The 12,899-nt window shown below is 48.0% G+C and overlaps 4 protein-coding genes across 4 annotated transcripts; 1 reads left to right on the top strand and 3 right to left on the bottom strand.

The window, feature by feature from the left end:
* Nucleotides 1-323, bottom strand: F5147DRAFT_558849 (uncharacterized protein; the record flags this gene model as incomplete). The annotated part of the gene is made up of 2 exons (XM_041430553.1): nt 1-166; nt 228-323. Coding segments are annotated over 2 exons (262 nt in total), but the record flags the coding sequence as incomplete, so codon positions are not given.
* Nucleotides 324-2,317: 1,994 nt separating this feature from the next.
* Nucleotides 2,318-3,547, bottom strand: F5147DRAFT_782307 (uncharacterized protein; the record flags this gene model as incomplete). The annotated part of the gene is made up of 7 exons (XM_041442742.1): nt 2,318-2,695; nt 2,750-2,929; nt 2,980-3,109; nt 3,159-3,183; nt 3,237-3,363; nt 3,416-3,421; nt 3,470-3,547. The coding sequence occupies 7 exons, from the start codon at nt 3,545-3,547 to the stop codon at nt 2,318-2,320; spliced, it is 924 nt and encodes a 307-aa protein (XP_041284583.1).
* A 1,629-nt stretch (nt 3,548-5,176) lies between these two features.
* F5147DRAFT_659705 (uncharacterized protein) lies at nt 5,177-6,275 on the bottom strand (the record flags this gene model as incomplete). The annotated part of the gene is made up of 8 exons (XM_041434615.1): nt 5,177-5,223; nt 5,273-5,285; nt 5,335-5,368; nt 5,417-5,578; nt 5,694-5,939; nt 5,988-6,035; nt 6,085-6,132; nt 6,184-6,275. The coding sequence occupies 8 exons, from the start codon at nt 6,273-6,275 to the stop codon at nt 5,177-5,179; spliced, it is 690 nt and encodes a 229-aa protein (XP_041284584.1).
* Nucleotides 6,276-6,697: 422 nt separating this feature from the next.
* F5147DRAFT_659706 (uncharacterized protein) lies at nt 6,698-11,386 on the top strand (the record flags this gene model as incomplete). The annotated part of the gene is made up of 14 exons (XM_041434616.1): nt 6,698-6,862; nt 6,944-7,109; nt 7,174-7,592; nt 7,643-7,904; nt 7,968-8,382; nt 8,532-8,757; nt 8,807-9,189; nt 9,237-9,365; nt 9,420-9,535; nt 9,591-9,698; nt 9,822-9,869; nt 9,897-10,363; nt 10,418-10,508; nt 10,536-11,386. 14 exons carry the CDS (start codon nt 6,698-6,700, stop codon nt 11,384-11,386), a joined length of 3,846 nt encoding a protein of 1,281 aa, XP_041284585.1.
* Nucleotides 11,387-12,899: the final 1,513 nt, after the last annotated feature.

Here is a 12,899-nt window from a genome sequence, read left to right on the forward strand (position 1 = left end):
CCCAAACAAGAGGCATATTGATTCCGGGCTGTGGACATGAAGGGCAAAATAGGGCAAGATCTCCTGCACTAGGGGGCGCTTCCTTGTCATGGCCAAATCCAAACCATTTACGGTTCTTCAAGTCCCGCCAGAGTCGAGATACTCTCATGAGTTCTCGATAGCGATCCTACAGATTGGGTTTTGCATTCAGTATGAGCTAGAATTATGGTATTATCAGTTCCACTCACTGGGACAGTGTCCGGGAAAGCATTATTTGTCAGCCGTCTGATTTTCTCAAAGAAGCTCATTGCTGAAGTCTTGCAGTCCAAGGCATCAATGAGGAAAATGATCCAGTACCTCGAAGGTGAAAGGCAGTCCTAGGGCGTGTGGTACTGGCAGGAATAGTCCTGCTTGGAGCAGCTGCAGGTGATGTTCATGATGTGATCCTGGACATTGACACCATGACACACTTGTGTGTGAACACCCCATAAGAATGTACAATAATCACAGGAGCATCTTGATCAACGTGACTTTGTGCAACTCCATAGAAAGGGCAAGACTTTCCACCGTGGCCCATGTACCATATAAATCCTTGGTCAGCAAGAGTGTCGTCCTCGAAGCACTTGCCATTCCACAATTGGATTTGTGGAAAGGCAATGACTGATGTGATTGAGGAGGCAAGGCTGACACCAGCTGTGGTCGCCAGTGCAAAGTTGTGCAATGGAAGGCAGCATCTTCACATTGGCAAGTCTCACGATCCCTGTGGCAATTTTCTCTGAGTCCAAGATGACATCTAGATATGTGTCTCGGTGGGTGGCAAGATACTCTGCTATGAAGTCATTTTGTGTCTATGTCATTTATGAGAACAATTACTAGTAAGCCACGGCCTGGTTAGATATACCTTTGTTTTTCTTCCCTTGCTCAGGAGCCTCTCCCATCAATAGCAAAGTCACCAAACATTTCTTGGGTTTAAATCATCTTCTGGGATGTCTGGTGATTCTGCATCTACTGGCTCTGGCTCTTTTCCTTGGGCTGGTGGTATGCTCTGGCAAAGTTTCATACAGCGCATCAGCACAAGACTCAACCCAAGAGGGCTTTCCCTTTCTGTCTCTTGTAGGTTGGTGAGTAAACATAATCAACATCCAAATCCTTTTTTTGTGATAACTTTCCTCTATCTTGGAAAGAATAAGAAATAGCCTTGAGACGCTGGCGTTTTTTTGAGGACATAGTGCTTAGACCGAAGAAAGATTCTGCCGTATGAGAAGTCAACCAATTTGATATCACAAGCTTTGTCTAATCTGGACATCTACTATTGGGAAATTACTCCCCTTCTCATTCTCTTATTTGATCTCCGAATGGCTTTTAGACCCCCCTTCTTACCTGCCCCCACTCTATTCAGAAAATCCCGCTGGTCCGGATACTTTGGTCTCGGTACACCAAGCCTATCATGTACTTTATCCTTGACAAAGTGGGCAATTACAATTCTCTCCCCATCGCCCCACTTCAGCACCCCATGCTCCAGCACCTTTCCTAAAATGTAAACCATAGTGCCAGGGGTGTTACAAGTAACATCAGTCACATGGCCCCCCTATTCATTTTCCCTTCATCCTCGCCCTCACCATCTACCGGCTCGTCCTCCTTACCGCCTTTCCGTTGACCGGATCCTCGGACCGGTTCCCGTCCCTCGCATCGCCCGCCTCTATGCACGTGCAACGCACGTTCCTCTCTGATTCGACCACCAATGTGTCCCGCACCTCTGACTCGGTCTGACTCGTGCCACCATGTGGCTTTCCTCTTTCTGTTGCTTCTCCCTGACTGCGGATTCCTGCACGTTGTATTCTACCATTGGTCCGTTCCAACGTTCTTCTCGATCTCATTACCATTTCGCCATCCATCACTAATCCGGCTATGTTGCCAACGCACCTATACCATTCTCGTCTCCCCTTTACCCTCATTACCTACTGTGCGGTAGCCTTGCCCTTAACCTCTCCACTTAGTATAAGTAGTCGGTCACCCTGTACTAGATTCTCTAACTTGAATCTACTCATATTCCCTGGAACATACTTCCCTCTGAAGCCCCTACAGCTGTCAGTCTCTAGTATCTTTTCTTAGTCGCCTCTCCGCGGCTAAGTCTTACCTCGATCGACCTCATCGTCCGGACAACAGTCCTGACCTTGAGTGACTTTTAAGATCATCCGTCTACGAAGTCACGTGACACGCGCGTTACTGTGATCGCTGCCGACTAGTCGTCGCCAGGCTCACTTGCTATACCGGATCCTTCCGGTTACGTCACGAACGTTAGCGGACGACGCCCCTCTTAGGGCTCCGCCTAACAGATCTATTTGAGTGCGTAACAAGGGGGATATGCTAGCTCAGCACCCAGATCTGGCAGAGCTAGTATGGCATGGTGAGCTTTGCCAAGGCTCACCAAAAGGTCATAAAATGAAGGCGACGCTCCAGGGTCTCGATGACTTGGGGTCTCTCGATTGACGATAACTTCCAATCCAGAAAACTCTGAGGGCCAGACAATGGGATCCGAAGTACGAACCATATCCTTCATATTAGCAACTGATTCCACGCCGGCCTGATATTGATCTGGCGCAATAACACTGGTGATAGCGGACCACAAATGTTCAGCTACCGTTATTTCGGACAACCACTCTCGGACCGCAGGTAAAGAAAGAGTGCCTGATTGGTACAAGTCATCCTGAAGCCGCTAGCCCATTTAAGTTAGTTCCGTATCACAGCAAGTATATTAATATGAAGTTACCTCATGACGTTGCATGAATCCTCCGGGGCATAAGGTCACCCTTCCTACTCCAAACTCTCCCCCACCTGAAGGCATGACAAATCCTTGAGAACGCCAAGGCTGCTTTGCCTTCTGAGTTGGCTTGGGCAAAGACTGATCTAAGGCAGGTCTCAGCAATTTGATGGACTGGTTGACACGATCCTAATTATAACTGATTAAAAGAACTTAAACTGTATTAATCAGACTCGTACCATTCTATCAGGCACCATGATTTCTGGCAAATACCAAGCGAGAATCCTTCCGTGCCTGTCAACAAATGTGGCCGGCTCTGATATTAAACGAATGAAGGAACCGTGGAAATATTTTGCTAGCTTATTGTCTCTGGCTGTCAGCATGCGATGGGTGGGATGCCTTGGCACTATCTGCAAACCGATCTACATCTAAATCTGCCCGCACTATGGCAACAAAATGAATGACAGACCCCCCAACCATCAAAATCAACACTCACGGGGATTAACTACAGCATGGGCTATCATGACCCGCAGCTCTGTAAGTTCAATCTCCGTAATGACATTTGCCGTGACATCGCTACCAGTACTGGACAGTAAGTCCTGCCACTTGGCCACAATCTGGTCCTAAAATTCCAGCTGTTCAGTTTTGCCAGACAGTGACATGAGACTCCCTTACCTGGCTCTTTGAAGCAAATTGTCATTGATTTTGTCACCTATCAGCAACTCATACGGGCGATGAATCACGGAGTAGGTCATCTACATGCCCACGGAGGATCTTGGACAGAATTGTTACAGCAGGATCTGCCATTTGTCAGTGGTTGAAGTTTGGAAAAACAGACATTAAATGACGGAATGATAAATTTTTCAACCACAGACGATCTAGACTATAAATGGTTTTTAATTTAAGTCGCGATGTGGATCAAAAGACTTGAAAGATCCAAATCGGGATAGCTTCTAAATTTGGGTGAAATTCAACGCCTACACTGTGAGGCTGTCGGACAGAATACACCAAGATCCCCCATTTCTTGGTGGTTGGAGTATTGAGAACAGAATTGAAATAGCAGAATGGGAAAATTTCTAACCAGGTGGTGTAGACTATATATGGTTTTTAAGGTTTTTGATTTACAACGTGCGATGCGGAGCAAAAGTGGAAGATCCAGATCAGGATAACTTCTAAACTGGACGGGGGCCATACTATATGATTTGCGGCAACATACCATCCAAGCAGAGGCCTGTATTATGAAAGAAACAGATGAGAAACAGCAGTCTCAACTTAAGTTACATCTTGTCTTTTAAATTCAAGCTTTATGCTGACGGCAAGTAATAAACCAGTATGCTGCTCTGATTGTCTTCTAACTGAATATCAAATCTTCAGCTTCAGCTGGATTCAGTTAGAAGACAATCAGAGTAAGGCATGTCCTTCTCCTCAGCTCAGGTGAAATACCTGAGATACATCCCTTACTCTGATTGTCTTCTAACTGAATCCAGCCGCAGCTGAAGATTTGATATTCAGTTAGAAGACAATCAGAGTAAGGGGTGAGGCGCAATTGCTACTTGCCAAAAGCCTCATCCCTTGCTCCGATTGCCTTCTAACTGAATCCAGCCTACATGCAGCTGGTATCTCAGGTATTTCACCTGAGTTGAGGAGAAGAGCAATCGTGTCTCACCCCTTACTCCGATTGTCTGAATACCAAATCTTCAGCTGCGGCTGGATTCAGTTAAAAGAAAGACAATCAGAGTCAGGGATGAGACACAATTGCTCTTCTCCTCAGCTCAAGTGAAATACCTGAGATACCAGCTGCATGTAGGCTGGATTCAGTTAGAAGGCAATCGGAGCAAGGGATGAGGCTTTTGGCAAGTAGCAATTGCGCCTCACCCCTTACTCTGATTGTCTTCTAACTGAATATCAAATCTTCAGCTGCGGCTGGATTCAGTTAGAAGACAATCAGAGTAAGGGATGTATCTCAGGTATTTCACCTGAGCTGAGGAGAAGGACATGCCTTACTCTGATTGTCTTCTAACTGAATCCAGCTGAAGCTGAAGATTTGATATTCAGTTAGAAGACAATCAGAGTAACGGATGAGGCTTTGGCAAGGCCCATAGCATGTATCTCAGGTATTTCACTTGAGTTGAGGAGAAGAGCAATTGTGTCTCACCTCTTACTCTGATTGTCTGCTAACTGAATCCAGCTGCAGCTGCATCTATTCTGTCATGTTCAAGACTAAAGGCGAGCGCACTGAGGGTACTCTCAAGCTCACCCCTATTTCAACAATATGCCGCGGTGAAAATTGGTGGACATTCTAAGTTACTGCATTCGGGGGTCACGTGACTTTTTCGCACGAACAAGGAACCTGGCATCACGATTTCATTGCAAATTAAAAAAACTAAGTTATATTTGGCATCATTGAATTGAAGAAAAAATAACAGAGCGCAAAAATCAATACAAGGCTGCCGCAGAGGGGCCCTCTCTGCGACAGTCTAGTACTGTCATAATACAGTAATAAAAAGTATGATAAAAAAAGGAATAGCTAACTATATAACATAATCTGCGAACAGCGCAATCAGTATTTGCAAAGAGAATATCAAACAGGTTACCTTTGAGTATCGGAGCAAGCCAAAAGAAACATATCTGTAAGCTGCGGTCATTGTTTTGAGAAGAGAGAGTGATGGGAAGTACCTTATGGTGGAGCAGGTGTCATCCTTCCGGAGAAAATACAATACAAGAATGATGGGAGGAGGCGCACCAATGTGGACACTTAAACCTCCCAAGCGCAATGATGGTTGAAGGAGGGGCGCACCAATGTGGACACTAAATCCTCCCCAAGCCAAGCCCCCAGTACTCAATGGTAAAAAAGGGAGGAGAAGTGCGCCAATGCGCACATAGATCTCCTCCCCAAGCCAAGCCCCCAGTACTCAATGGTAAACAAAGGGAGGAGAAGTGCGCCAATGCGCACATAGATCTCCTCCCCAAGCCAAGCCCCCAGTACTCAATGGTAAACAAAGGGAGGAGAAGTGCGCCAATGCGCACATAGATCTCCTCCCCAAGCCAACCCCCAGTACTCAATGGTAAACAAAGGGAGGAGAAGTGCGCCAATGCGCACATAGATCTCCTCCCCAAGCCAAGCCCCCAGTACTCAATGATAAAAGAAGGGAGAAGTGCGCCAATGCACACATAGATCTCCCCAGTATATATAGATTGACTAGAAAGAAGGCATTTAGTGAAGAGATTGTTGAAAAAAAAGACAGACCTTATATGTGGAGGCGCCCCAATAGCCTCCCCAGTGAATGGAAATTGACTAGAAAGAAGGCGTTTAGTGAAGAGATGGTTTAAAAAAAAGGATAGACCTTATATGTGGAGGCGCCCCAATAGCCTCCCCAGTGAATATAAATTGACTAGAAAGAAGGTGTTTAGTGAAGAGACGGTTCGGTTGAACAAAAACAGACCTTGGATCTGCAGGCGCACCAATAGCCTCCTCAGTGAATAGAAATTGGCTAGAAAGAAGGCGTTCAGTGAAGAGATGGTTGAAAAGAGGCATACCTTAGGTATCCTTTCACCGGATGAACCAAAGAAGATCAACCTATGCACCCAAATTAGAAATAGAATTGGAATTAAGAGACACATACCGCGCGGTAGAGAATGAGCGCTCAGTGAGTTGTGAGCCACTTACACAGCTGCAGTCTGTGTAGGTGGCTAACAAGGTGAGCGGATGGAAGAGATGTGGTTTGAAATTGAACCGTGTGAAATTGTTGCGCCTGGCTATATGTTACAACATATTTGATGTTGTTTGTCAGTGGAAAATGCCGGCGTGACACGATCACATGACTGGTTGGTTTGAAAATTCGCAAAGTCCTTTGTACTGCATTGTTTGGCACGGAAAATGCCGGCGCAACCATGGACACGATCACATGACTGGTTGATTTGAAAATTCTCAAAGTCCTTTGCGCTGCAGTTGTCTTTATGCCACCTAGAAAGAAGAACACGGCAAAGAAGTCCTGTGGCGGTTCTGCCAAGAAACTTTTGGCACCTGTCGGCTCTCCTCCGGTGCCCGCTGCGTCACACGCCGAATCGTCCACGTCATCCTTGGAGCCGGAAGACACTAGGACAACTGAAGATCACAGTATAGTAAGTTTTTTTGCCTACTTCAAGTGTTTCATTGACTGACTGCGGGTCAGTGGTGTTTGATTTGTCGCGATGGCGCGGAAGGTGACGTTATACTTTTTGAATGCAACTGCGTGCCCCCGCGTCATGTGCAGCAAATGCATTGAGGTGCCCAAGGCCCATATCGATGACGTCCGACATACTGGACGTAATATTTTTATGTCTTTCTTGTCACTCGTTGCGGACGATCAAGGAGCCCACGCCATATTTTGTGAGTCTTTCTTTATTATTCAAATTTTAAATTGATTGACTGTTCAGGGCTTCTATCATAACAGTTTTGCCAGAGCAAGGAGGAACGCCTGTACTCCCAGGCTTCCTGCAGCTCAAGGGCAAGTACGAGCTGGCGTCTAGCTCCATCTTGGCAGCCACACCCCTTGCCGTCGTCCATTTTATCCTTGGTGGCAAGGACAGAATCCCGACACCTGTTCCACTCCTCTCCCATTACCTCGACAAGTTCTACCCCAGCGGCGGGTTTCTGTACATCGAGATCTTGTTCGACGTTGCTTCATATCAGCAGATCGACAACTACACCCACGACCAGGTTCGAACGGTTTCTGAGCTCACCAGTCACCTTGGTTCCACCGGTCGCGTCTTTGCGTTTCTCTCCAACCATTCGGAAGAAGACAGTGGGTGGCTCTTTGCAGGGAAGGAGGGTCAAGGTGAGGGAGAGTATGTTGCGATGGAAGTTCAGCATGTAAGTTTAAAATTTTGGACGTTTTAACGTTATGAATTAATGTATCCTAGGTTCTCTCTACAGTGTTAAAGCCCTATGCTAGGATCCTCAAGTCCTCCCACATCGTCTTCCTGGTCTGCGGCTCTGTGGTGGCGCACGAGACACCCTACACTCAGCTCAAGGAGGCCGTTCTTCAATTCGACTTCGTGGGCGCAATCATCTTTCCCGCACCTCGCTTTCAACCTCTTGTCGCCACGAATTTTTTGGTCGCCATGATGGAACTTGTCGCGATTGAGCAACTCAGCATCCGCAGCGTGTTTCCCACTCTCCTTAGTATGTCAGGTTGCCTCGGTCAGCACACCAGCATCATCCTGATGACTCGAGTCAACATTGAAGGTTGCTGCAAACTGGAACTGACTACATTTGCGCGCGCTCACACTCAGACTTCACCTTGGGGCCTGGATATTCCTGCACAGTGCCCCCAATGCGGCTCTACCAAGAGCTGGGCCGAGAGGGTCGCTGTGACGGTTGCTGATAAGAGTCGCGACGAGGACGCCCCAGACCGTGTCTCTGTTTGCCGGTACATCTACACATGCAAGTACACCAACTGTGGTAGCATGCAAAAGTTGCCTCCCTACAAGTTGTCCGTCACCAAGCCTCCTGGGTCAATTGTCAACAGCGCAAAGACCAAGAACTGCGCTTGGTTCCAGTCGCCTTCTACTCATTTTGTACTTCAGTCTTCAGCTGTGTCTACCCAAGGCAAGCGCATGAATGAGGGGGTGCCTACTGGGACTGCCAAGAAGGCGCGCAGGTGATTTGGGTATTTACTTGACAGTGTATGTACATAATTTGAATTGAGTTATCACTTTGTCACACGGTTGATTTGGTAACGACGCGTCTTGGTTTGCATGCACGTGATCGCGTCTCCTTCAAAATTTCAACTTTTCGGCCTGGTCTAAGGTTACGCGACGCATACCCACCCTTGCCGAAAGCTCCTGACTTATACAACGTGTCATCAATGGCTGAATGGTATGCTTCTTGGGAGGGAGTACTGACTCTCCACAAAGATCAGTTTGTAAATGGAAAGAATTCCCGTCACAATTTGCTGAGACAGATCCGCAATGAAATTGTCGCAATTCATCACACAAGAGAGGATCCCGAGGATTTACCAAAGGGATTGAAAAAGGTACTGTTCATTCTGAGTATACAATGGTGCTGACATACTTGATATATAGGCTATCCAGAGGTACTACCTCCAGTTCTTAACGGACGCTGATGATCGGCGTGATGAGCAACAGATCTTGGGAGATGACTCAGAGCTGGAGGAAGAACTTGGCATGTCCCCTGAGGACAGAGAGTTGGCGGCTCGTCCTAAGGACGCAGGGTTCTACAAGAAGGAGCTTAACGCTTGGGACGTCGCACAGAAACTCTTTAAGCAGGAGATGGACGACTACGATAAGGAGCAGCAACAGAAGAAAGGCGTACAACATTCTATTAAGTATAGGACTGGACATGCGAGGGAATGGTTCAACAGCATGACCTCTGCACATCGGAAGGAGGTTGAGGAGGCGAGGGACAAGTGGAATAGGGATGGCGCCCCAGCAGAATCACAGGCGATGTAAATTGTCATTTTTTGTTCAATTTCTACTCTAACTATATTGGCAGGTATCGAAAGAAAAACCTCAAAAAAGTTCTCGATGATTTTACAGAACAGATTCGTCGTACTATGGGTTGCCGACTCGTGATGTTGGTCAGTCACAAGAAAAATGCCGATCAGACTTTAAGTGTCAAGATGTGAGTATTTATACACTCTCCTCAGTGTAAACTAACAATGTTATTGTTATTCAGTCATGAGTCTCAGCCTGTCAATCAGAAGAAATCGTTTAGCCAGAGTTCTCGAGGAAGCAAAGAATGGATGTCTGAAGGTTTTGAAAAATATGCCGAGTGGTCAAAAGCTGAATTCTGTGAGTTTTGTATTTTTTTTGGATCGGTTCAGACTGCTCAATGACCGTGTATCAGACCCCACCAATGATGATGATGACTCCTCCGATGAAGAAACGAATGATGGAAAGGATGCAATGCCTGAAGTCATCCTGGATAACCACGGTTACGCAAAGCTCCCTTCTCGTAAGGAAGTGAGCCTCAAGGGGCAACAAGAACTGGTTCGGCAAATTTTTCATGCATCTTACAGCGAGTTGTTGATTACTTCGTCTTTGTCGATTTTAACTTGACTCACCTTCCGTTTTTCAGAAGTTTTCACTGGTAGCATGAAGCCAGTACCTTGGCTCTCAATCACCGGTGAGCCTTTGCTGTACCTGGATCCAGACTCCATCCCCAATGGTTTTACCGTGCAAGACCCATCTCATTTGAGAGTGAAGGAAATCAACAAACTTTGGGGCCATTGGGAAGCCCGGAAGGCTTCGAAGCAGAGACTCGTTATTTTCGTCGGAGCTGCAAGTGCCCACATGAACAAGTCCCTGCTCGAAAATGCTGTTTATGTAGGCGAGAAGAAATCAAAAAAGAAGTACGTAGAAGTCAACGATGAAGAAGGAGCCTCAGCTGCCCCTACACCTGTGAAACGTACAAGATGGCTGGCCAAGGACAGCTCCGAGGACAGCTCTGATGATAATCTAGCTCCATCAGCAGGCCTCATCGCTCGACCGTCAGTTGCTCAAGAAGGCATATGCACACCAGCTACTGTACCAATGAAAGATCGAATGTCATTCTTACGATCCCTCAGCAGCAACAGAGAGTATCTGCTTTTCATTTCAAGTATTGGTGGCTTGAAAAAGGTACGCTTGTGATTTTTACCTAGATTGGTGAAACTTGACACTCACCCGATGCAGGAACAAAGCTCTGAGGCAACCGAATGGCCTGCATGGGCAACATGGTCTTGGGAGGGATCGCACCTTCCAAACAGTGTACACTCAGAGGTTAGTGAGTTGGACACGTTCTTTGAGGTAGTCTCGTCTACGAAGATATCTGGCTTGGCGTCAGCCATGAAGGTCGGCCTAGGTCTCGGGATGCTGCTAAGAGAATGTAAGCAAGTCATCGAGTATGAGGCGGACGACGCTACCCCCAACACCCCCTCTTACTTTGGCACCTCTATTTTGGGTATCAAGACCCTCGACCTCGTTATAGAGGCAATAAACACAGCCAGAGGTGGGGTCACCCGCATGGTCAAGGCGAAGGAGGGACAACATGCTGCCATTACTGAGGCTGGTGGAGAAGAACATGGTACCGATACTGCCGCTCAGACTATTTCGACCAGGGAAGAGGAAGTGGATGACGAGAAACAAAGGGAGGAAGATGAGATGAGAAGGAAGGTTGAAGAGGAACTTCGCGAGACAGAGGAACAGAAGAAGAAAATGGCGATGCTGCAGGAGGACATGAGAAAGCTGGAGGAGAGAAAGCGAAAGCTGGAGGAGGAGAACCAGAAGCTGTTGAAACTGGTGGAAGTGGCGAACAAAAAGGACAGTGAGGGTAAGGAGCCGGAGAAGGCTGAGGAGGAGGAGGAGGAGGAGGAGGAGGAGGAGGAGGAGGAGGAGGAGGAGGAGGAGGAGGAGGAGGAGGAGGAGGAGGAGGAGGAGGAGGAGGAGGAGGAGGAGGAGGAGGAGGAGGAGGAGGAGGAGGAGGAGGAGGAGGAGGAGGAGGAGGAGGAGGAGGAGGAGGAGGAGGAGGAGGAGGTAGTGCAGAAAGGGAAGAAAAGAGGAAAGTCTGGGGGATCTGGAAGACCATCCAAAAAGCCTACCACTGACAATATTTGTCGATCCAGCAGAGCCAGACAGCCGTCCAAAAAGGCCATGCGCAAGTGACATAGCATAGCACATTGTATTGTTGCTGTTTTCATTCGTAAATCTAGTGGATATTACTAGGCAAAGTAATATACATTATAAGGTGGCCAGTATATAGTTGACATGGCCACTCAAGATCCTTAGACCTCATCTACAAGCAGGAGGCTGGCTGAACTGGCCAGTACTTGCTCTACATGACCGGCCAGCACCTTTATACATGCCAGTACCTGCCCTATACCCCCGGCCGGGACTCTTATACTGTGCTGGCCAGTACTTGCACTACATGACCGGCCAGCACCTTTATACATGCCAGTACCTGCCCTCTACCCCCGGCCGGGGCTCTTATACTGCTCAGTATAAGAGCCCCAGCCGGGGGGTAGAGGGCAGGTACTGGCATGTATAAAGGTGCTGGCCAGTCATGTAGTGCAAGTACTGGCCAGTTCAGCCAGCCTCCTGCTTGTAAAATGAGCACATGGCCTATACCCCCGGCCGGGGCTCTTATACAGCACAGTATAAGAGTCCCGGCTGGGGGCTGTGTCATGGCTGAGCTGCCCAGTACCTGCCCTGTGTGCTCGGCCAGGGCTCTTATATGATCATATATAAGAGTGCTGGCTGGAGGCTGTGTCCTGGCTAAGCTGGCCAGTACCTGTCCAATACCCCTGGCCGGGACTCTTATACAGGGATGTATAACAGTCCTGGCCGGGGGCTATGTCATGGCTGAGCTGGCCAGTACCTGCCCTGTGTGCTCGGCCGGGGCTCCTATACGACCATGTATAAAAGTGCTGGCCAGTACCTGCTCTATGTGCTCGGCCGAGGCTCTTATACGTCCATGTATACAAGTGCTGGCCGGAGGATGTGTCCTCACTGAGCTGGCCCCTGCCCTACCACAGTTGGCCAGTACTCCTATACATAGGTGTATGAGCAGGGCTGGCCAGAGGCTGGGTCCTGGTGAAGCTGGCCAGTGCCTGCCCTATGTGCTCGGCCGAGACTCCTATACGACTGTCCATAAGAGTGCTGGCCAGAGGCTGGGTCCTGCCCTACATGGCCGGCCAGCACCCTTATATGTGGTCGTATGAGCAGTGCTGGCCGAGCACTTGTATATGGAAACATCGGCCAGTCCTAGCTCTACACACTGCCTGAGTGGTCACACAGGCTACATACCTTGCGGGTTCAAGGTACACTGGCTGTGCCTACCTCTACACACCGGCCAGCCACATATCTACCTGGACAGGCCGGTACTGGCTGGGACACATTCTACAGCCTTTTGGCACATCCGGGGCACCACTTCTACGTCCAAAGTGACTGAAGGGTCTGGTATATCTACTGTTAGGGTAGTTGATTTTCATCCCCCCTTTTGAATAACATTTAGTTAGGACAGTTATCCTGTTCGAACCTTAAGACGATTCAAACCAATCGACTCTTTCTCGTGTGAACGTTCAACGAACGCCACATACACCTTCCGAGTGTGTGAAATTTCATTTCATCCTGCGTTATTTTTGCCCACGGGAAGTCACCCAATGCTACAGCATAACCC

This window comes from Suillus discolor (assembly GCF_016758755.1).
Source record: "Suillus discolor strain FC423 chromosome Unknown F5147scaffold_199, whole genome shotgun sequence".
Taxonomy (NCBI): domain Eukaryota; kingdom Fungi; phylum Basidiomycota; class Agaricomycetes; order Boletales; family Suillaceae; genus Suillus; species Suillus discolor.